At 54.9% G+C, this 22,318-nt stretch overlaps 8 protein-coding genes across 8 annotated transcripts; 5 read left to right on the forward strand and 3 right to left on the reverse strand.

Moving 5' to 3' along the window:
- Positions 1-613: 613 nt before the first annotated feature.
- On the reverse strand, positions 614-2,409 carry ColSpa_07353 (aspartic-type endopeptidase ctsD; the record flags this gene model as incomplete). The annotated part of the gene is made up of 3 exons (XM_049273565.1): positions 614-903; positions 962-2,063; positions 2,200-2,409. 3 exons carry the CDS (start codon positions 2,407-2,409, stop codon positions 614-616), a joined length of 1,602 nt encoding a protein of 533 aa, XP_049129522.1.
- A 4,261-nt stretch (positions 2,410-6,670) lies between these two features.
- On the reverse strand, positions 6,671-7,702 carry ColSpa_07354 (protein prenyltransferase alpha subunit repeat-containing protein 1; the record flags this gene model as incomplete). Its single annotated transcript, XM_049273566.1, has 1 exon — positions 6,671-7,702. One exon carries the CDS (start codon positions 7,700-7,702, stop codon positions 6,671-6,673), a length of 1,032 nt encoding a protein of 343 aa, XP_049129523.1.
- Positions 7,703-8,156: 454 nt separating this feature from the next.
- On the forward strand, positions 8,157-8,948 carry ColSpa_07355 (protein GET1; the record flags this gene model as incomplete). The annotated part of the gene is made up of 3 exons (XM_049273567.1): positions 8,157-8,243; positions 8,314-8,500; positions 8,569-8,948. 3 exons carry the CDS (start codon positions 8,157-8,159, stop codon positions 8,946-8,948), a joined length of 654 nt encoding a protein of 217 aa, XP_049129524.1.
- A 989-nt stretch (positions 8,949-9,937) lies between these two features.
- On the forward strand, positions 9,938-10,639 carry ColSpa_07356 (V-type proton ATPase subunit a; the record flags this gene model as incomplete). The annotated part of the gene is made up of 3 exons (XM_049273568.1): positions 9,938-10,066; positions 10,142-10,220; positions 10,287-10,639. 3 exons carry the CDS (start codon positions 9,938-9,940, stop codon positions 10,637-10,639), a joined length of 561 nt encoding a protein of 186 aa, XP_049129525.1.
- An 89-nt stretch (positions 10,640-10,728) lies between these two features.
- Positions 10,729-12,777, forward strand: ColSpa_07357 (V-type proton ATPase subunit B; the record flags this gene model as incomplete). The annotated part of the gene is made up of 3 exons (XM_049273569.1): positions 10,729-12,316; positions 12,370-12,549; positions 12,605-12,777. 3 exons carry the CDS (start codon positions 10,729-10,731, stop codon positions 12,775-12,777), a joined length of 1,941 nt encoding a protein of 646 aa, XP_049129526.1.
- A 229-nt stretch (positions 12,778-13,006) lies between these two features.
- Positions 13,007-16,054, reverse strand: ColSpa_07358 (endoribonuclease YSH1; the record flags this gene model as incomplete). Its single annotated transcript, XM_049273570.1, has 5 exons — positions 13,007-13,485; positions 13,556-14,255; positions 14,317-15,448; positions 15,751-15,848; positions 15,902-16,054. The coding sequence occupies 5 exons, from the start codon at positions 16,052-16,054 to the stop codon at positions 13,007-13,009; spliced, it is 2,562 nt and encodes an 853-aa protein (XP_049129527.1).
- A 664-nt stretch (positions 16,055-16,718) lies between these two features.
- On the forward strand, positions 16,719-18,709 carry ColSpa_07359 (uncharacterized protein; the record flags this gene model as incomplete). The annotated part of the gene is made up of 2 exons (XM_049273571.1): positions 16,719-18,000; positions 18,051-18,709. The coding sequence occupies 2 exons, from the start codon at positions 16,719-16,721 to the stop codon at positions 18,707-18,709; spliced, it is 1,941 nt and encodes a 646-aa protein (XP_049129528.1).
- A 1,921-nt stretch (positions 18,710-20,630) lies between these two features.
- On the forward strand, positions 20,631-21,957 carry ColSpa_07360 (uncharacterized protein; the record flags this gene model as incomplete). Its single annotated transcript, XM_049273572.1, has 5 exons — positions 20,631-20,793; positions 20,827-20,840; positions 20,905-21,616; positions 21,685-21,833; positions 21,889-21,957. The coding sequence occupies 5 exons, from the start codon at positions 20,631-20,633 to the stop codon at positions 21,955-21,957; spliced, it is 1,107 nt and encodes a 368-aa protein (XP_049129529.1).
- Positions 21,958-22,318: the final 361 nt, after the last annotated feature.

Below are 22,318 nucleotides of genomic sequence, written 5' to 3' on the forward strand. Positions count from 1 at the left end.
GCCCACTACAATTGTCCATGTGTTTTGCTTATTCCATTGTGGCGGCTCATGAGACACACCTTTGTCTGTAGACGGACATTACGCAATGTGAGACTGGCCTTTCAGCAACGTGTTCGTGGCATGTTTTGGATGTAGCTACCTTCCGCCCAAGTAGACGTCTCTATGGCAGACGCGAAAAAGGGACAAGAGTCAAAAAGTCTGCAAACGTTCAACAATCTCTTGTGAGGACGTCAACTTGAAGCCTGACTAAGAGTCTTGTTTTCAGATAGGATCTCCATCGTCCGATACGGTTTTTACTATGGCGTTTGATTTGGTCTACTGAAGTCCTGCTCGAGGAGGCAAGAACAGGAACTGTCGAGAAGAGCACAACAAACAAGGGCCAGCTGAGGCGGGCCGAGTCATTCAAGAAGATCAGAAGACGACGGTTTAGCCAGAAAAGAATCAGACGCTTTTATTTACCATTACAAGTTATATCTATATCTACAATGGCCGTATTGTAGGGGGCCGGCTGTGTCGGTCCCTAGGGGTATCATGTGCACATAACCATCAAATTTCCCGCTCCAATTCGCAATCGTGGGATTGCTGCGCTTGAAAAATAAATAAAAAGTGTTCCTTAGTAGGATCCCAGCACGGCTACAAGGCACAAGACCGCGGCAGCGGCCGCCTTGACCTTGATGAGAGCGTCGGACGATACCGCGCTCGACTGCTTTACCGGCGAGGTTTGCGCAGCAGCAGTCTCCGCCGTGGCAGTCTCATGACCACCCAATCCAAGTGCGGGCCCGGACGTCTCCACAGCAGTCCCAACGTCCGTATGGTCAGGGTTGTTAACCACTGGTGGTGTGGCCGTAGAGGCGATGGCTAAAGTGGTCGTCACTGGCGGTGGGTCGATCCTCTTCGCGAATCCTATCCAGTACAGTCAGCATCTATCAAAGTACGACAAAAGGCTACCGCTGAAGCTCACCTATACGCTTCTGGTCCTTATCGAAGACGGCATAAACGTTCTTGAGAAAGACATCTCCCAAGAGCCAAGCTCCAGCCACGACCTCATGGCCGTAGATGTTGCTTGTGCAAGTGCCATCGGTACCAGGGCTGCCTCTCCAATCCTTGGCAGAAATAACATAGCTGACGTTGGAAAAGCTGAATGTTACATCCTTGTTACTGTTGCACGGTACCTTGTAGGTTGTGCCCGCCTCGTCCGCAGTAGATCCAGGAATGTTTTTGTGAAACGCAGCAACATCGTCCTTGGGACCAAAGACATATGAGGTACCGGTATCGATGTAAGCAAGCTTGCCTGCCGCGCCAGACTTGAGACCATCATAGGCAATGCCGTCCAAAGGAATCGCCCAATCGCCGAGGTCGTTGCCAACTCCAGTGTAGGTGATGTCGCCAGTGTACTTTTTAGGGTTGCACACCCCGAAACTGATCTCGCTCGTGTTGGGTCCGTCTGCTGCCCTATTCAGGTACACGCAGAAGATATTGGCGGGAAGTTGTGCGGAGTTCTTGACAACTTGCATAAAGTTCTCCGTCTCGCCACCTGCCATTGAAAGTCCCAGAATGCCGTCAAAGGGAAAGTGATTGAAGTCGTCCGAGGTCTCATTGGCAACACCAAACAGGAAGTCGAACTTCATTCCCGCAAAAGATACGGTGTCAGTAACTTTTTCGCCCTTGACTGAGCCGGATCCGTAGGCAACCGAAAAGGCTTCGCCCTTGGGCCTGTACGTGCTCGAGTCGGTGGGGCCAAACGAGCTGTGCTTTTCACATGCTGTCGATTTGCAAGACGAACCCATCACCCAGCTAGTACCGGCCCCGGTGTCCATAAGCATCCACATGGGCTTCTCGTTGTTACCCAGTTTGACCTGGGCAAAGTAGGAGAAGTCGGTGCCATCCTGGGCCACGCCGGCCGCGTTCTTGAGGGTGGTATCAGCAGCCGTTACAATACGGTACTGACTCTGTCTCTTAGACTTCATTGCCTCCTCGCGGACGGCGGCGGATTGGAACCTCGCATACTTGCGGGTGAGTCGTCGAACTTCGCGGACCACTCGTTCAGGGCCGGACTCCTTGGTCTACGAGGTCGGGTGTTAGCAAGCCGTGGTGTGGGTGCGGGTACAAATCCCCAGATGCAATCTTTTCCAATCCAGTGTCCGGATTGGAAGGGATGCATCCAGATACGAACCATGGATGTGAACCAACTCTACTTACCGTGGTCTGGGCGCCAATTTGCAAGGCTGGGACCTTGATAGCCTTGACGGCATCTACAGCATCAGATCCGAGCGCATCTTGATCCTTCAAGTGCCTCTTCGTCGGCAAAATGCAATCACCCGTTGCCAGGCACTCCGGACTAGGCCAGGGAAAGAAGGCGTGAGTGGACGTGATGAGCAGCGAAAGGTGGACCAAGATAGTGGAACGCATCGTATAGTTGGGCAAGATGTTGGTCGACTAGGCGAAGCATCAACCGTCACTGAAAAGACGAGTAGTTGATGCACGGCTGACCAATCGTGAAGCCGTCGGAGAGGAAGGTGAACGGTTCAAGTCGAATCCAGGCGGTGGCGTAAGGTCAATCGGAGGAGTGAATAATCGAAAATCGCTTTGGGCAAAGATAACGCGTGCTTGATCGGTGTCGATATATTCAAACTCGGGCAAAGTTGCGGGTACCAGACGCCGCCGTGGTGTCGGACAGATTATGATATTAAGGATTAAATCGAGCGCATTGGGAAGCTGCTGGATGGTGGACGGAAGCCGTCAGGAGACGTGATGGATGGTGTACAAGGAGGAATGCGTAATCTTTGAGCGGGAGCTTGGCGTATGGCTCTGAAATGCTGTACGCGGGCCGGTTGAACTAAAAGGGGCAAGCAATGGAATAGAGGGACGGATGGTTGAAGAGGGCGCCACTAGCAACAACTGCCAGAGACAAGATGCAAGAAAATGAGACAAGGGCGACAGTGAAGGAGTCAAGGGCAGGGGAGAAGATGCAGACTCGATGGGCGGATTCTCCTGTCTATATTTGTGTCATGCCACGAGACAAAACAACGAAGCGGCGCCGTCAAGAGAGTAAATAGATTGACAACCCGGAGAAAAAATTAAGAACCGCACCCTTGAGGAACGAGGAGGAAGGGTGGAGGTTGGTGAGGTAAGATGGTGATAAGAGGTGAGGAGGGAGGCAAGGCAAGAGGCGAAGAGGGGATCGTGGGGAGTAGATATGGAGAAATGCGAATCGGAGAGCGAGGAGCCCTGGACGACCTGGCAAGCCCAGTCGAGCTAAGGCTCTAGCGACGATGGGCTGGTCCAGGGTGGAATTGGGAAGTGTGGAGGTGCGCAACAAGTGTGGAAGAGTGGAAGGGTGGAAGGCGGCGGACATGGTGCATGGTGCGTCGTGTGGTGTTGATGAGCGGGCTGACATGGGTGTGGTCTGGAGGTGCAGAGCTGCAGCCACTGCACAGAAGAAAGAAAGTCAGACATGGCTTGCTTGGGGCCAGGAGTACCTATTGGGAAAGATTGGTGCTCAAAGGGCAGGTTTGGCAGAACGAGTAGTGTAATTGTCTCGAGGTAGCGGCGTTCTGTGCATTCGGCCACCGGAGCCATTGCATTGGGGGGGCTCATCTCGACTGAACTCTGCGTATCTAAAAGGTAGTACGTAGTAGTCTGCATCGCTCCGCCGTTGCTACCTACTCTGCTGCTTCATGCTTCAGCGCTTCGAGTGGACTTCTTTTACCTACCTAGTTTAGTCGAAATGGGATGGGCAACAGTCGGATCTGCATACTTACCCTGCACGGGGAAGGGAATGAGGGAGGGATGACGGTTAGACTGCTACGGCGGTTCGGGCACCGCTGGACTGCTATTGGCCACAGCGTCTCCTTTTTCTCTTTTCGTATCTCGCTTTTTCGCTGTCGTCTCCTTCCCTTTCCTTCGTTCTGCTCCTTCCGGAGCGACAGAGAGGCGTCGCTCTGCCAGTGTCTCGGGCAGGGAACGCCATGTACCGGTCGAGGCCACCCCCTGAACACCAATGGCAGCTGCTAGGCCCCATGTCACGCTCATGGTGGGACCCCCATGGCCCCGTGGCGTAAATGCAAGTCGCTCTTTGCCAGGGAGCATGACAGGAGGTACCTGGCAAGTGACAAAGGAAAGGAACCGAGAAACCATGAGCCACAGCATTTTCCTCACCCAAATCTCCCTAGTTTCTGCGAGGAAACAAAGTCTCTTCCTTGTACAGTTCTTGAGATGAACGGCTGTTTGCTCTTTGGCCAATTCGGACGCCCACTCAAATCATTGTGCAACCATGATTGGCCACTTGTTTTACCTGTCGTCCCCCCCAACCGTCGATTCTTTTCTCTTTTGGGATCATTCTTTCAGGGGACCCAAATGCCCTGACTCCAGTCCTGCTCCTCTTCTGTCCATGCTATTGCTCCGACTCTACATATGAGGCATTCTTTAGTCCCTCATCTGTCAATCATGACCTTCTTCCAGACGCATGCGTCTGCCGTGCTTGATTCTTCGACTGTTTGGGGCCTTGTTCATGTTGACCGTCTCAGACTCTCTTCGCTTCGTCCAATTGCTCTCTTTCGGCGTCGGATCCAGTTCCGGACGGAGCAAAAGGGCCGGTATCTTAGCAAAACGATTGTTTGCATCGTCATCTTCATCATCGCCAGTGTCTCCAACAGCAAGCCACGACCTCGTGGTAAAAATGCCTTCTGACCCTGCTTGGGCGTCCTTGGGCCGGCCAGCTCGTTGACCGTTTACGTGTGGTGATACGAAAAGGCAATTGCTAACCGCAGCCACCACAAGACGCTTAACCTGCTTTAGCGCTTGGAAAACAGGGGGCGTCTTAGAGGCTCTCCACTCACAATGCTGCCTCGATGCTGCTTCGGGCCATCTTCTCCAGCTTCTCTCCAGGCCGTCCCCTTGCAGCTAGCACGCCCGCCGGCCCTTTTGGGATTCGTCCAACCCGCGGTCGCCATCGGCCATTCACCTCGATTTTTGTCTCACTCTCTCCCCAAGTCTCGCTGCGCGACGTTTTCCGCGTTCCCGAAAGCCTACCGGTCATCCGCGATCCAGAGACCGTTTGTTTTACTGGCAAGACCATGACGACTGCTTGTCACTGTCAGCGACCTGTTGAGACTGATTCCTCGGCCGGAAACGTGCATTAGCTGTCGGACTCGAGCCCGGCACATGCCCGACCACCACCCACGTCAATCAAACGATCCAACGAACTGACTGGCGCTGGGGCTGGCTCGTGCTTCTCATGTCATTTCGACGTCGGGCCCTTGGGAAGAAATGGCCTCTGCTTCTGCTGGTCCTTGCTGAAATTAGAGCTGGAGCCACCAAGATGCAGTGCGCCGCAATTTTGCCTATCTCTGGGTACCCTGGTCCTAGAGAGTCGCTTCACTCGGCTGTTCGCTCGTCGTCTCTCCAGTCTCAACTCTCATTTTCCTTGGCCCTCTTCTCTTTCCGCTTTCGACTTGCTACCTCTGGGGCCCCTGGCTGGTTCAGCGTGCAGAGGCCCGACACTGGAGGGCCTGTATCCGGGGTTCAACGGACGATCAACTAACTGAACGAGCTGTCAAAGAGGAGACACAGGCGCCAGATGTTTGGTTTGGGGACTATGAGAATCACCAGACCAAGCAGACTCATTTCCCAAATTTAGTCGCTTGACTGGACAGCCACCTGGGCCCTCGCTGCTAATTACCCGGCCCCGTCCTTTTGCCCAACGTTTTCTTGGTCAATCTTACAAATGACTGCCCTTTACAATTCGGAAATCCATCTTCATCACACTAGAAAATGGCAGTCATAGAGCCTGGTCGTGCCAGTTGCCAGTTCTCTCGTCGTAGTAACCAGTTCGCGGGCAATGGCTTTCTGGACCGACTGCAGCGCCGGTTCGGAAGCCAACTCTAACTGTGGGCGCCAGACCAAGAGCAAGCATCCTTGGCTCGACTGTTTGCAGATGGCCTACCTGTCGTCACCCTTACGACGTTTTTTCCATCGTAGGTTGTGATGGAGGCCACGTACTCTATGTGATGATGCTATGCCTTCAAGATCATCTGCCCAGACCGCCGCCTCTGTCAGTATGTACAAGGCGGAAAATACTTCCGCCCGCTCAGCCGTAGATCCCGATCTTCTTGTGTCTGTGAGCTTCGCGCGGACCCGGCAGGCGCACATGTGGCGTTCAAATGTGGGTATGATTGACAGGGGTCCAGATCACCATAGGTTTCAGCCTATGAACACCGACTTCCGCCCAGCTTGGGGTGGCTGCCGGCTAAGCTCTCTAGGAGTGCTCCAATGAAAACATGCACTACATGTTGTTGGCGATTAGAGGATACGGTACAGCCATTGTGCGGTTGGAAACAGCGCATTGTCTCGTCAATTAGTACTCTTATGCAACGAAGAGTTGTTGGTCATGATGGACCTCACCAACATCTCGACTTTGGTACCCTCCAGGCCTGGTTCGATGCAAATCCACGGCTCTTCGCTCGTATTCAGCTAGCGCTTTAAAGGTAGTCCCATCACGCAGGGACCAAGTTCAAGGCTCAACCTAGGAGCTTGTCAAGCAAACAAAGATGGACGGGCTTCAGGCCTCGAATTAAACTCCAAATCTGGATGACATCGCCGCGAGCGCCAACCACGCGATTTCGATTTTTGTTTCCTCGATTTTCTTTTTAAGCTTCTATGTCATCCACATCTATCCCAATGCGCCAGAAAACGTTGCATCGCCGCGGGGTCCGAACGACTCGCACCACTTTTGTGCTGTTTTCAGCACCTTGGCTTCAGTGGAATCATCGACGTTCACATCCATAAGCTTTCTCTGGATACTTGCGAGTTTCTCACGGCTGGCTTGCCCCATGGCTGGTCTGGAAACGATCGTCCGTAAAAACCACCATACTGACTCGTTGCACCATCGGAGAGACTCCGTTAGCCTTAAAGTCTCTTCGAAGACCGACAATGAGGTCTGTTCGCCGCAATCGTCCAGCCTTTCCATCAAATGGGCAAGGAATGACCAGCCAGAGACGTCGACATGATGTCTGAAAGACCACCTCTTGACACTTTGGACAAGTGATGGCAGCACTCCAGGCTCGGCGTCAACCAGGAACATTCTGGTCAACCATCGTGCGTGGGTCCAGGCATAATAGTTGCGTGGATGTCGCTCTCCGGCTACCATGACGATCGATTCAATGTCCTGCTGAACCGCAACGGGAAGCCCGGCATGACGGTACTGCCCCATTAACCACCGTCGATGACTCCATAACGTGGGCGATTTTGTATGTCGATGCAATCGGCTGGTCAGCAAGCTGTCGACAAACCATCTCTCTTTTGCCAGACGCCCATGCACATCGTCTCCCGCTGAGATCGCGTCGCGAAGGAGGCGCTTCCTGGTGTTGGTGGCTGTAAGGTGCTCCGGATCCATAAGCAGCATAACGCTTGTTGCAGCTAGCAGCAGCTCAACGCCAATGGGATCTCCAGCCAAATGCTTCTCAAAGATCTGCCTGGCGAAGAGGAAGGCCTGCACTATGCGGAGCTTGGGAATAGCAACGGCGTTTTCGTCTCGCAATAGGTGCTCGTCTGGCCCCAACGGGTGGCTTTGACCCAGGATCTCAATCTCGAGGCGACGATCATCTTCCTGTTGCTTGAAGAGACTTGAAATATCGTCAAATATTTTCTGGTGGTCGCCTTTCTTCAGAGCTGCGATGACATGTTTGTCCAGAGCTCTCGACATTGTTGTGTGGTTGGAAGGCGGGAGAAACCGTCTTTGACTCAGTGCATGTCTGTGAAGCACACAGCGGAACAGCCGTGCACTGGTGGTGGCAAGTGACAGATAGTCCACGGAAACGGGTTCAGTTCAGTCACTGATTCCAGACGTTGAAGGACATTAGAGTCGTGCTTCGTTGGAATGCAGAGGCTGGAGCTCATAATGATTGGTTCCTAACGTTTGGTGAAGCGGACCGTGGCTTACCTGCGTGGCTCAAGTCCCCGCTAAAGATGCAATTCGCGGGGCAATGACATAGGACCACGTTTTCCTCCCACCAAAGGGCTCAGTACGACCCGTCACGCACTGTCCGCACGACACCTCTGTTCAGCCTCGCCCTGCACCTCCAACCCAGTGCAGCAGCATGCCCTCATAGTCACCAAAACCGTTTGCGAGCCTGTAATCTTCAAAAAGGGCCATCACCATGGCCTCTTTACTCGTAATCATCTTTGTGCTGGAGGTGTTCTCCCACCTGGTCAACACCATCGGCGCAGCTACCATCAACAATTTGGTCCGTTTACTCCCTTTCACTCTGGACCAACCGGTCCCGGAAGGATCGTCCATGACTAACTGCTTACTAGCTTTGGACATTGCTCAATTACCTCCCCATATCGACCTCGAAGGCCGCGAAGCAGCACCGGCATCTGCAGGCCGAGTTCCTGAAAATACGCAAGGAGCTAAATGCAACCAGCAGCCAGGATGAGTTCGCCAAGTGGGCAAAGCTTCGTCGCACGCACGACAAGCAGCTAGAGCAGCTGGAGAAGAGCAGTACGTTTACGGATATTTGTCTCCGTTCACGCGACCTAGGAGACCTTGCTGACGATTCCCTCCCACAGAGCAAAACCAAGAAGCAGCGAGATCCAAGTTCGACACCTACCTGACCGGCTTCCGATGGCTCCTTACCAAGGCGCCGCAATACGGCCTGCCCTTCTGGTACTCCAAGGAGCCCATGTTTTGGCTGCCGTACGGTTGGTTTCCCTACTACGCCGAGTGGATCCTGTCGTTCCCCAAGGCGCCGATTGGCAGCGTCAGCATCGCTTCGTGGCAGTTGGCGTGCTCGGGGATGGTTACTCTCGTCACTGAGATGATCGTCTCGGTCGTGGGACTCGTCTTTGCGGCGAAGGAGGGCAAGGCGCAGCCGGTCAAGGTCCCCGCGGGGTCGGGACAGGCTAAGCCTGCGACTGGCTCATCTGGGAAGGAGAAGAAGGAACTATGATGAGCCCAGTTGCACGTGGCACGAGGGCGAGTAGGCAAGCAGAGATAAAATTAAAGATTATGCCTACATCATTGGTGTCTATGTTAAGTAAACATGCATATTTTTGCGGCCTTTACGGACTCCTATTGAAAAACAAGGTACACATATGTATATGTAGCGGATCGGCCGCACGCATATTGATAATCGCTGAAGTCCAGCGAGTTTTGAGAGCGTGGGAATGACAACAGATGTTCGACGAAGAGGTCTACATATTGAAACATAATTTAGGGCGATGGATTGTATCTCTTTGTAAATTGACGCAAAGTTCTTAATGGCAAACGCTAAGACTTTGTAACACGACGGAGAATGACCCTTGGCAGGGTACTTTGGGGTTTGCTCTAGGCGTCATATTGACTTTGAATGACCATTGATGTCCTTGCGGACCGCCAACAAAGCTTCGAAAGCGCCATCATCACGTCTGCCTGTAGAAAGTTGAACGTTAGTTTCGGGTGCAAGCTGGACTAATCTGAGCTGAAGCCTGCTGGCTTCCGTCATCCAAGACTCCCCCATCCTCGGCGGAAAGTCGTCAAGAAGTCTAGAAGAGCGTCCAGTGGCAAGCTATCCTAACAAGCTACACAGTGAGGAAAATAGAGCCTTCATTTTTGAAGGGACATGGGCCACTGCCGTGCAGCGACTGCGCCTTGTCTTGTGCGGTAAGCTTGTTGGGTGTTGTAGAGGGAAGAATCACGAAGAGTTTGCTTGTGGGTAATTCGCAAAAATATTTACCTGGAAGGTGCACCGCCACAGTCCATCATTAGGTCGCGCCACAGTCGCGGTAAGCGGCGGGTAAGATTTAGCCACGGACTAACTCTTTATCCGAGATCCGATCACGCCCCATTGTTCATCCAGAGGCAACGACATCAACTTGGCAGCTCCGTGTTTAGTCCCGGCATCGAACAAGCTTGATCATCATCCCCTCGAACGGTTCGGAGCTCCCGCCATACATCAAGATGGCTCCGGCACAGGATACCATGTTTCGCTCTGCGAACATGAGTATGGTGCAGCTATACATTTCCAATGAAATCGGTCGCGAGGTCGTTACAGCCCTTGGAGAGCTTGGCCTCCTCCAATTCCGAGACGTACGTTGCCAGCCTTCATTCCTACAATAACGACAGTTGTCGGTTTATCGAAGCTGACATCTCGCTCTACCTTAGCTCAACGGCGAAGTCAGTGCCTTTCAACGCACTTTCACTCAAGAGATCCGAAGGCTTGACAATGTCGAACGCCAGTTGCGTACGTCATCATTCGCGACCGCGCGCCACTCGGCGACACAGTAAGACGAAGCTAATATCGCGCCAGGTTACTTCTACACCCAGATGGAGAAGGCAGGCATCTCTCTGCGGAAATTCGACCTTGATGCCGAGAGACTTGCCAACCCGTCGACATCCGAGATTGACGAGCTCGCCGAGCGAAGCCAGAGCCTCGAGCAACGCGTCTTCCAGCTCAACGACAGCTACGAAACATTGAAGAAGCGGGAGGTCGAGCTCACTGAGTGGCGCTGGGTTCTCCGCGAGGCCGGTGGTTTCTTTGACAGGGCCCACGGCAACGTCGAGGAGATCCGCGCGTCTACCGATAACGATGATGCCCCCTGCTCCAGGATGTTGAGCAGCACAACTCTGCCCCCGAGGTTGAGCGGTCTTTCTCCGGAATGAACATTGGCTTTGTCGCCGGTGTTATCAACAGAGATCGTGTTGCCTCCTTTGAACGCATCCTCTGGAGAACCCTGCGTGGAAACCTGTACATGAACCAGTCCGAGATCCCCGAGCCGCTCGTCGACCCCACCAACAATGAGGAGATTAACAAGAACGTCTTCGTCATCTTCGCTCACGGCAAGGAGATTCTTGCCAAGATCCGCAAGATCTCCGAATCCATGGGCGCCGAGGTGTACAACGTGGATGAGAACAGCGACCTTCGTCGGGACCAGATCCACGAGGTCAACGCTCGTCTCAACGACGTCCAGAACGTCCTCCGCAACACCCAGCAGACCCTGAACGCTGAGCTTACTCAGATCTCTCAGGCTCTGTCTGCTTGGATGGTCCTCGTCACGAAGGAGAAGGCGGTTTATAACACCCTTAACCTCTTTTCGTACGACCGTGCCCGCCACACGCTCATCGCCGAGGGTTGGTGCCCGACTAACGATCTGCCGTTGATTCGGTCTACATTGCAAGATGTTACGAACCGAGCTGGACTTTCGGTACCTTCCATCATCAACGAAATCCGCACCAACAAGACCCCGCCTACCTACATCAAGACCAACAAGTTCACCGAGGCATTCCAGACCATTGTCAACGCCTACGGTACCCCCACTTACCAGGAAGTCAACCCGGCCCTCCCGGTCATCGTTACTTTTCCTTTCCTCTTCGCCGTCATGTTCGGTGACTTTGGACACGCCGTCATCATGGTGTCTGCCGCGCTGGCTATGATCTACTGGGAAAAGCCTCTCAAGAAGGTCACTTTCGAGTTGTTTGCCATGCTTTACTACGGAAGATATATTGCCCTGGTTATGGGTCTCTTCTCGCTTTTCACCGGTCTCATCTACAACGATGTCTTCTCCAAGTCCTTGACGCTCTTCGACAGTGCCTGGAAGTGGGAGGTTCCCGAGGGTTACAAGACTGGACAGACTCTTACGGGTAAACTCAACGATCATGGCTACCGATACCCGTTCGGTCTGGACTGGAGATGGCACGACACAGACAACGACCTCCTCTTCAGCAACAGTTACAAGATGAAGATGAGTATCGTTCTGGGTTGGGCCCATATGACCTACTCTCTCATCTTCGCCTACGTCAACGCCAAGCATTTCAAGAAGCCGATCGACATCTGGGGTAATTTTGTCCCTGGCATGATCTTCTTCCAGTCCATCTTTGGCTACTTAGTCATGTGCATCCTCTACAAGTGGTCTGTCAACTGGAACGACCCGCAGAACCCCCGCAACCCGCCTGGATTGCTGAACATGTTGATTTACATGTTTTTGCAGCCTGGTACTCTTGAGGAGGGCGCGGAACTTTATCCTGGACAGGCCGGTGTCCAGGTTTTCCTCTTGCTTCTCGCTGTTATTCAAGTCCCGGTTCTATTGTTCCTGAAGCCGTTCTACCTCCGCTGGGAGCACAACCACGCTCGCGCCAAGGGCTATAGGGGCATTGGAGAGAGCTCTCGCGTTAGTGCTCTCGATGGCGACGACGAGGAAGAACAGGGCCTCAACGGCCGCCCCAGCTTTGAGTCTGATGGTGAGGGCGTTGCTATGATCACGCAAGACCTACACGGCGACGAGGAACACGAGGAGTTCGAGTTCAGCGAAGTCATGATCCATCAAATCATTCACACCATCGGTAAGAGCCTTGCTACCCTTCAGCCTGAAGTAACACACTAACACTACACGTAGAATTCTGCTTGAACTGCGTTTCTCACACGGCTTCGTACCTCCGTCTTTGGGCCCTGTCGCTTGCCCACCAGCAGCTCAGTGCTGTGCTTTGGTCCATGACTCTCGGCCCTGCGCTCAAGTTCAACGGCATCTTTGGTGCCATTGCGATTGTTGTCATCTTCTACATGTGGTTCTTCCTTAGTAAGTTGCTGCTGCAATCCTGTCTCCTGGTCGTATTCGCTAACGGCCTACTTAGCCATTGCCATCTTGGTCATGATGGAGGGTACCAGTGCCATGTTGCACTCTCTCAGACTGGCCTGGGTCGAGTCCTTCTCCAAGTTCGCAGAGTTTGCTGGTTGGGCATTCGCCCCCTTTTCCTTCAGTACTACGTTAGAAGAGTCCGATGAGCTGAAGGAGTATCTGGGTTGATAACTCCTCACCTTTCTGGGTCTCTACAGTGCGATGTATTGCATCTTGTTTCTCATTGTAACCTTAGTCCCTCTGTAACATAGCTCAATGCGGTAGAGCATTCAGCCTATAAACTCTGCAGGCCACCGTAGATTTTTGTGATTGAGGACTATGAATGTGACTACTCTACCTACACGCCAACATCAAACGCTGCAAAGAAACCACACATCCAACCACTGAGATCTTGGTTTTATCCCCAAAGCGGAGCCGTCACCTCAGCAGCATGCTCGCATACGCGTCTAACGCGGTCAGCGAATGCCTTGTGGCTGCACTCGACCTCCAGATCCTCCAACCAAACAACGGCCTCCATCTTGTCGACCTTGATGCGGATGCCGGGCACAGGGATGCCAATCTTGTGCAGGCGCTCAATCTCGGCCTGGCGACGCGCGGCCAACTTCTTTTCCTGCTGAGTGTCGTCTTCCGAGACATCCATGGAGGCGTCGTCGCCGTCGGCCTTGATCGCCTTAATGGCCGTGCCGTCTTCGGCAGCACCTCCCTCGCCCTGCGACGGGAGGCGCGGCTCGGCGACAGGGTTGACATTGTCGGCGCCAAACTGGGCCTCCAGGAACATGAGGAAGCGCTCGAGGCGCTCCGGGGCCGAGACGTTTGCATGGGGGTTCTTGGGGAGCGGGGGAGGGGAGTGGTCGTGGGTGTGGGAGCTTGCGGAGCCTGTGAGGTGTTAGTTGTTTGCTTAGAAGAGTGGGAATAGGAAACCCGCGAAAGGGGGAGAGGGACGTACGTTTGACGGCTGCGGGACTGCTCTCGATGGAAAAGAGGCAGGCCATGACGGCGTCGGCGATGCCGTCGTTGAGCATGTTGCCTTCCCACTCCAGCTCGACCTCGCCGTCGCTGCGGTACCGCACGGCGACGCAGCCCATGACAAGGTACGCCGCCACTGGATGGGCGACCTCCTCGTCGGCATCTTCCTGCTGCTGATGCTCATCCTGCATCTCCTGGTCCTCACCGTCCTCAGTCTTGGTCCCGTTGCCGTTGGCGACCGTGCCGTCCTTTCCACCCGGGGCCTTGCGCATCTCGGGGAGCTCCTCGACGCTGCCAAACACGCCCTCGAGACCCCAGCGGACGAGATCGACGCCGGCGGCCGTGAGGCGGAGGCGCTGCTTGCAGGTGATTGTCGTGGTGTTGAGGCCGGCGTACTCGCGCAGGTCCTCGGGGGCCATGAGGGAGAGTTTGAAGTCGTTCTGGACGAGGACACCTGTGACGAGTTGCTGTTGCTGCGTAGGCGAAGACAGGGAGGTCGGGGGAGGGATGGTAGCAAGCTTGCCGACGACCTTGGCCGTCTTGTCCTGCTTGAAGGGGATGCGGAGCTCCTCGCAGTTTTTGGGGCTGAAAACCTTGACCTTTTGGGTCTTGCCAGCATTGAGAGAGAGGAGCTTGGATTTGAGACGCATCATGTTGTGCTGTTCGCCGTGGACGAGGATCTACAAAGGTGTTAGTCGATTGCTGCCTCCACTTGTTGAACCCAAGAATGGGTATGCCTACCACCACGGGTGCCGCGACTTCCTCGATGAATTCGCGGTTCTCCGTGCCGTCGACGTGGGCGGCAAAGGAGTACTCGGCGACGCTGCACCGACGCGGGATGAAGACCTTCTCGCTCTCGCCGCCGGGCCCGCGCCGGGCGCCGGCCGTCGTGCGGCTCATGACGGCCTGGATCTGGTCAGGCTCCTGCATGATCTGTTTTGCCATGGTGCCCTCGACACTGTAACCGGTGATAATGACGCCGTTCTTGTCGTTGGGGGCCCAGCGCTCAAGCAGCTCACGGCTGACGCCGTTCTGCAACATACCAGGGCTGGCCAGCATGACGCAGCCGCCAACGTCGTCGAAGCGATCGAGGTTTTTGAGGGAGCGGATGTACTTGAAGTCCCAGGGGCCACCCTTGCCGGAGCCGTCGCCCGAAGCCTCGGCCTCGGCCATGCGCTCGCGGAAGAGGCGCTTGATGTTGTCATTCATAGCGCCGACGTAAGTTTGATAGACGACCATACACTTGCGGGCGAGGTTACTGGCATAGTAAATGGGGAACTTTTGGAACTCGGCGTGCTTGCCCCAATACTCATCCAAGATCAGGAGCAACTCCTGGGCTCTTCCGAGAGCGAAGACGGGCATTAGGACCCTGCCGCCACGGTTAAGGATGCTGGTGATGGACTTCATCAGAGCCTGTTCTCGCTCGAGTCGGGGCACATGTGAGGCAATGCCGTAGGTTGACTCGGTGATGAGAACGTCGATCTTGACGCCCTTGGGAACTTCGGCGGAAACCAGATGTCTGTCCTGCTCACGAGAGTAGTCTCCGGTGAAGAAGATCTTAAGACCGGCGATCTCAATGAGAAACATGGCGGCTCCGAGAACATGGCCGGCGGGATAGGGTGTGATGCGGATGGAGGAGATGGTGTGTGTCGTGTGGTAGTCGATAGCCTCAATTTGAGGAAATGTATTCAGGTGGTCTGCTTCTGTGTAGACTGGTTGAGACGTCGGGTTGGACGAAGTGTTTCCAACACGAACACTGTCTTGAATGAGCCATTTGTAAATAGCTTTGGTGGGATGGGTCATGAAGACCCGTCCTCTGAAGTTGGTCTTGGACAAGACATATGGTAATGAAGCCGCGTGGTCGACGTGAAAACTATCGTCCCATTAGCAACCTGGACCAGCGCAAAGTATCTACACCGACGCTCTGGGACGACGCCGAGAGCTATCACGATGACGAGGACGGCAAGGCAAGGCAGGTGGGGAAAGAAGTTTTGTATTGTTTCTGTGTACACGAATGAAATAGCATAAGAGTCGTAGCAAGAGGCTCCATCAGGGTACCAGGGTCGCCAAAAGGCGCCGTCCCGAGCCAGGGGCATGATCCCGTATATTGTTTTCCAAGTCGTTCACCGCCTTGCCCTGTGATCCAACAGCATATGGGAGGGAAGGGGAGCTTACTGGCTGATCAGGAGTACGTCGACGGTGCTAAGATCGAAGTCGTCGAAGAAAGGAAGCCCCGCAAGACCTTCGTAAGCCGGGTGTTGACCAGCATCGAGCTATGGGGAGAACATTAGTATCTGGTTGTCTGGCAAGGGTAGAGTGTTCGTACCATGACCGTCTTTCCTTTGTATTGGATGATATGACATGATCTGCCGACTTCGTTTCCACCTCCTAGGCAAAGAAACATCAGCTCGTCCGCAGGGTCAACCGGTTCGTCCGAGACTGTGGCCGCCATGGCCGAGGCCTTTCTCTTCGCCGCCATGATTGTAAGTGCGCTTGTCGCAGACAGCAAGACGAGCTACAGTTTACGATTGCTGCACCGGATGGTGACTGTTGCCTAGGCAGTTAGCTCATCTGCAACAGGTCAGTCCCTTTGCGCGATGTGTCGTCGATGGAAACGGTCCTCCCTAAACGAAGAGCAGAGGAATAGGGATGTGGAGCAACACAAAGACGAGGACACTGGAGTGACGCGCAGGTGCCGAAGGAGTCGCGTAAAAGCTGGCTGCAGCTCTGGTTCAATTGGACCTTCAGCCTAGACGCTCGGACCACGTTGCGCCAAATGCGAGAGGAGGCTGAACCATCACGTGACTTTAAATTTACGCGGTTCTGAGTTCCATCTGGCGACACCTCCTTCTTCCACATACCTACCACTCCGTCACGCTCGATATCAGCCAACGATCAACCATTCAGAGCATCACGACCGCGCGAATACTGAGCTCCAGCTGCAGCGAAATTCCAGCGAACCTGACGCCACCTCGAGAATTCATCGTCCGGGCGATACCACGCACACGGCAGATGGGCAGAGTCGCGTGAGGATTGCTCAGGCTGTTCGGCCTGCTGAGCTTCATCGGAGCGGCTTCTGGCCAACCTCTTATTTCGATCGACTGTAAACTATCTCTCGACGTACTGTAATAACCGCAGCAAACATGGCGCAACCGCAGCCTCAGATGCCGCAGAGGGCGTTTTCGCCTCCTCAGCCTTCCCCCTCTCCCGCCGCGACGCAAGCCGGTTTTGCGCTTCCTCCTAATAAACGACCGCGACTATCTCCTGGCGCAACCCCGCAACCTGAATCCCCTTACTCTACTTCACCTTACGCGGCAAGTCCGGGCGCTCCCGTGACGCCTTCCACAGCTGCGACGTCTGCCGGGTCTCCCATCTACCCCAGCGCGGCGCAACAGCAACAGCACCAACAGCAGCAGCAGCCGTCGCAGCAACCCCAACAACCTGCGACACCAGGTTATGCGACACCATACGCCAACGGCACCACTACACCAGCTCTTGCCTTACCGGATACGCGACCGACAACTCCGCAAGTGTCTACCCCTCAACCGCCGGCGCCCCCTACCCTTCCGCAATACACCACCGCGACTTTGGCACTTGGTACCAATACGCCAGGCACGCCTGTCATGCAGCAACCGTCAACCCCCGGAACTATGGGCCCGCCCTCGAGACCTCCCGACCGACCGCAGAAGGAGTACGAATACGACGTGACGGATTCGTTGGCTGGAACTGGCATCGACTTGCGCGCCGAAGAGCAGTTCTTATCCGAACTCTATGTGCCTGAATCTAGAACTGGTTACCCTCCTTATCCCCCCGGCAATAAGGGAAGCTTCTATGGCGCTGGTCCAGCGAATCAGCCTGCTCAGCCGGCTGGCACCGACGCTCAGAATCAACTGGTGGCACAGGCGGCGGAGAAAGCATGGCAGGAGTCCGCGAAGCGTTTGGCTCAGACTAGGACTATGGAGCTTAACAACGCGTTCCTGCAAGTTCCTGTTGTGTTCCGGAAGGCGGAGAAGTTTGCCAAGGACCAGGGTCTGTCGCTCAACCTGGAGATCAAGAACAGCAACCAGCCGATGGGTCGGATGCGTCTACCTGAGGAGTTCCCGGCGCCCAGCGTGACAGTCAGCACCAAGAACGGACCCGACTCTACCGTGGTGACGACTTCGGGAACATGGATCCCTCAGGAGGCTTTCTTGGTTGACCAGTTGGCTCTGCTTTCCCTCGCCACCAAACAGCGACTCAGGACCCTCATGGAGGACTCGAATCGGATTGCTCAGATTCGGCAGACATCGTCACATGGAGAGATTCCCGAGGAGTGGCAGACAGCTGCAGCACCGCTGAAAAATTCCCTGGAGACCCAGGGAGAGGACGCGACGCAGCAAACGGCGACTGAAGACGGCGCCAGTCCCCGCCCAAGCGCTCAGAAACGTCGGTACACGCTGTACTCATGTGATTTCACTAAGCTGACTCTCGTACAGGCCCTCTTGAAGATGCTACCTCCAGCCAACCCAGCAAGGTGCAAAAAGTCTCTGCCACGAACACTATGAGCCACACGGTTAGAGAAGTGGGCAAGGCTGAGCGAGACTGGGAAGAGAGACGGTTGCGGAAGCGCAATGCTCGCAAAGACGGGACCACCGAAGCCGTATCAACGCCATCCCGCGCCGGCTCGGTTGCGCCTGGCACCCCCGGTGGTTCGGCCCCAGATTCGGAGAAGTCCATCTCGAAGAAGGAGCAGAAGAAACTCGATGCTGTCAAGAAGGCAGAGGCTAGCAGCCACGCGAACCAGAATATCACAAGTAGCATGTTCGTTGGCATGCCCAAGACGGGGTCACTTTTTGGAAAGAAGAAAGGCGGCAAATCATACTCGTGGATGACGGGCGGTGCTAGCGGTGCAAGCACGCCAAGAATGGGCACGCCCGGGAAGCCAGGCGGCGCAGCCGCTTCGGGTCCCCCACCACCGGCGAACCACGCTCTGACAGTTGAGGGGCGAGCTCGGCTCGGCAACTGGCGTGAAGACAAGGAAAAGGGCAAGAACATCCAACTGCGAGACTGGGTGGCGGCCCTGGAGGGTGACGAGATTGAATTGCGGGCGATGCAGGCGGCATACGACAAGCTGGACACGTCGGACCCCAAGTAGGAACAGGGTGGAATTCGACGCGATCAACAATCTGCGTTGGGTAAATGCCCATGAGACATATCGGATTCATAGGAGTGTCTCGACCTCCGTGTTGTATTTTTATCATTTTAGCATGGCGTTATGCAGACAGCATGGTCAAGAGGGACGGTCGGCTGCATAGTAGCTCTCACAGAGGGGGGATAAAAGCGGTGCCAACCAGCTGGGGCCACGAGGACGCAGAGACACAGATCGGGCCTTCAGATCATGGAAAGGGGACGGCCTCTTACCATTAAAGCGCCTGGGAGGCAGACAGCGAGAGCTTCAGTTAGGGTCTGATCTCAAAAACAAGAAATTACTGAAGTTTGTCAATTGACCAAGCGTTACCTGCCATCAGCCCGTCCACAATCCCTACATGGCAAGTCGCAGAACTCGGTGATGCGGCATTCGGGAACAGCTGGGATTTGTAGTGGACTTGAGTAAGCAGCCATCACGGCGCCTTTCGTTGTTCTCTCACATATTGTCACCCGCCAACTCTTATTTGACAAGACGTCTGCAACCGGCGAGCTCGGCTGCAGATCTGCGCCCGGGCTGTCCGTTGGGTCGCTCGAAATCATGGGTGCTTTATGATTTGTCAGGAATGCGAGTTGGCAGGAAATGATCTTGCGGGCTTGTGGAGTTCCTCAATGCCGTGACGTCTGGACAATGGATGGTGATCATCTTTCGAGCTTTATCTTTTCAACCCACCGGGGACGTCTACTTTGCGCAAGTCTTTGCCGCTTTGAGCCATCGAAGGGCCAATGTTTGCTAGATCGGCTCGGTCAGTATTTGTAACAGCGTGCATCGTCCCGACTTCCGTGGTTTCCGTGCTGACAGCGACTGCAGGTTTAGCTGGGTGTGAGAATGACCACCATGAATCCAGTTTTTCGCTCATGAGATACCTTGGTAGGTCGGAGCACCACACTAGCCCACGAGGCTCTTGGGATGGCCGGTGGCTGCATAGACTTCACTGTTTCACGGCGGAGTTCCTCCGGACAACCTGGGAAGGGATGACTGAGCCTTCCGCAACGGTAAACCATTGGACCCGTTGCACAGTCGACATTGATGTAAGCTATGTGGAGCGCGGGAGACAAGAATCGTGGGGATCGTAATGTCTCGACAGCAACGGCGCTTGGTTGGTGGCCGCCGCTAGACAGGGCGGGCCTCGCTAGTCTCCTCGTTGCTAGTCGTCTTCTGCGTCAACCGTTGGCACAGCTCCAGCTCCATTGGAATCTGCGGCAATCTTGGTTGCGCCGGTGCCTCGGCGATTGAACATTTCGATCTGATTCTCGTCGAATGGCATTTCCACCCTTGGACCATGCTTGTGGTCTGTCGCCAAGACGGACTCGACTCCGTATCGCGCTACGCTCTGAGGAATGGAGTCATTTGCGCAAACAAGCACGCAGAAGCTTCGGGTTGTCACTACGAACAATGTCGAGAAAGTTGAAGTTCATTCCGCACCATCCCTAGCCCGCCAGATGGATACAGGGGTAGAAGGACCAAGAGGATGTCGGTAGCTCTGGGCTCGCTTCGGCTGGCTTTGCCTATCGGTCACGCTGCTTGCTCTGGGCGCCACCTTTTCTAGGGGTCACTAGTAAGCCCATTGGGAATTCCAATTACATGCTGACATCACGCCCGCATAAGTGGGTGGTGGTGATGGGTATCTGGCTGGTCTTCCGTGTGGCCAAATGATGGTTTCTGGGTTGTGTCATCGTGGCCTTCAATACGAGACATTGAGATGTGCGCACTATCGATTTGATTGACATATAAGTATCCAGGTCAATCGTCTCCCCTTGGCTAGGTGTTAGAGACAACTCCAGCAACATAACCGACCTCGCGTGTTCATACGCCTCTCCTGTTGTACATACAACCGAAGATCAAATAACAGTCCGAGCAAGACTGCATAATGGTGAACCTAATCTCATCCACACTCCCGCTGGCTTTCGCTGCCCTTGCGGCGGCGCGAGTTTGCCGGGACCTCACCGTCGAGGTCTCCATCACAGCGAGGAACGGCGTCTTCAACCTCACAACCCCCGAGACCAACATCGACGTCTCAAACTTCCTGATTGGTATGTCAGAACAAGGAAGAAACTTTTCTGCAGAGTACTTCGTGGATGTAAGAAAAAACCCCGTGCCTTGATTGCAGAGGTATTGCCAAGACCAACACTCACCTCCTATAGTATGCCAACGTTGGAGGCACCTACCAACTGGCGTCGACGTACTGTCACCCGGACTCCGGCCCCGGCCGCGTCCTTCAGATTCTCACCCACGGCATCGCCTTTGACCGCAGCTACTGGGACTTCCCCGCCCACGGCTACAACTACAGCTACGTAGGCCCCGCCGTCGACGACTACGGCTACTCGACCTTCTCCTGGGACCGCCTCGGCATCGCCGAGTCCTCGCATGGCGAGCCCGTCAACGAGATCCAGGGCTGGCTCGAGCTTGCCGCCCTCAAGGCGCTGACGGACAAGCTCCGCGCTGGCACCGTCCCGGGGGTGGGCTGCACGTTTGAGAAGTTCGTCCACGTCGGCCACTCGTTCGGGTCGGTGCACTCGTACGCGCTGACGGCCATGTACCCGGACATCTCGGACGGTGTCATCCTGACGGGCTTCGCGGCGAACTCGACCTTCCTGCCATACTTTTTCCTGGGCGGCGCGTTCGTCGAGGCCAACAACGCCCCCTCGCTGAGCCACTACCCTCCCGGGTACATGGCGTCTTCCTACGAGGGTGGCGTACAGATCTGCTTCTTCGCCGAGGACAATTTTGACCCCGCCATCTTGAAGGCGGCGTACCAGAGCCGCCAGCCCGTGACCGTCGGCGAGCTGTTGACCATTGGAGGAGAGGCGGGGTCGCCCAGCACTTTTGCGAAGCCCGTCCTCGTCATCACTGGTGGTAAGTCGAGAACATGTGGAACCCTCTCCTCGTGTGTAAGCCATGACTGACCATAGCTCTCCCTGCAGAAAAGGACCTGCCCTTTTGCGGAGGTAACTGCCTTGCGACCGGCGACCCCCAGCTGCCGTCGATCCTGGCGGGAGCTGCCCAGATCCTCAAGAACGCAAGCCCGTTTGAGTCCTACGTCGTCACCGATGCCGGCCACGGCCTAACTCTCGTGAGCCAAACTCATTCCTGTTACCATGTTTCAGCGCTGACAGACAACCCCCCAGAGCTACTCCCATGTCGAAGTGACCAGCAAGATCCAAGACTTCCTCGCCCAGAACGGCCTGGGCAACTAGTTCCTTTGCCCCTGAACATACCGTTACATAATTCTAGAAGCCCTTAATAATACCGGGCAGGAGCAAGTAATCCGGGGATGAAGTGAACAGATATGGAGTACATAAGACATGAAGCGGCCCTGGGGGAAAAGTCTCCCTCCGCAGTATATTAATGACACTTATGAGATGTTTCGTCCGGCTTCGTTGATTTGGCACAGTGATAAGAGTGTCGAACGAGGTGCAAATGACGCTTTTCCGCCTGTGTAGGTAGTCTTCACTATCGTCTGCAGAATGACGTTGGTCTGGCTAGCCCGGATTGGGCTCGACGAATCGACGAGATTGCCAGACAGCCGAGCCTCCCGAACCTGACGTGAGACAAACA

Source organism: Colletotrichum spaethianum (assembly GCF_022836535.1).
Source record: "Colletotrichum spaethianum MAFF 239500 DNA, contig18, whole genome shotgun sequence".
Taxonomy (NCBI): domain Eukaryota; kingdom Fungi; phylum Ascomycota; class Sordariomycetes; order Glomerellales; family Glomerellaceae; genus Colletotrichum; species Colletotrichum spaethianum.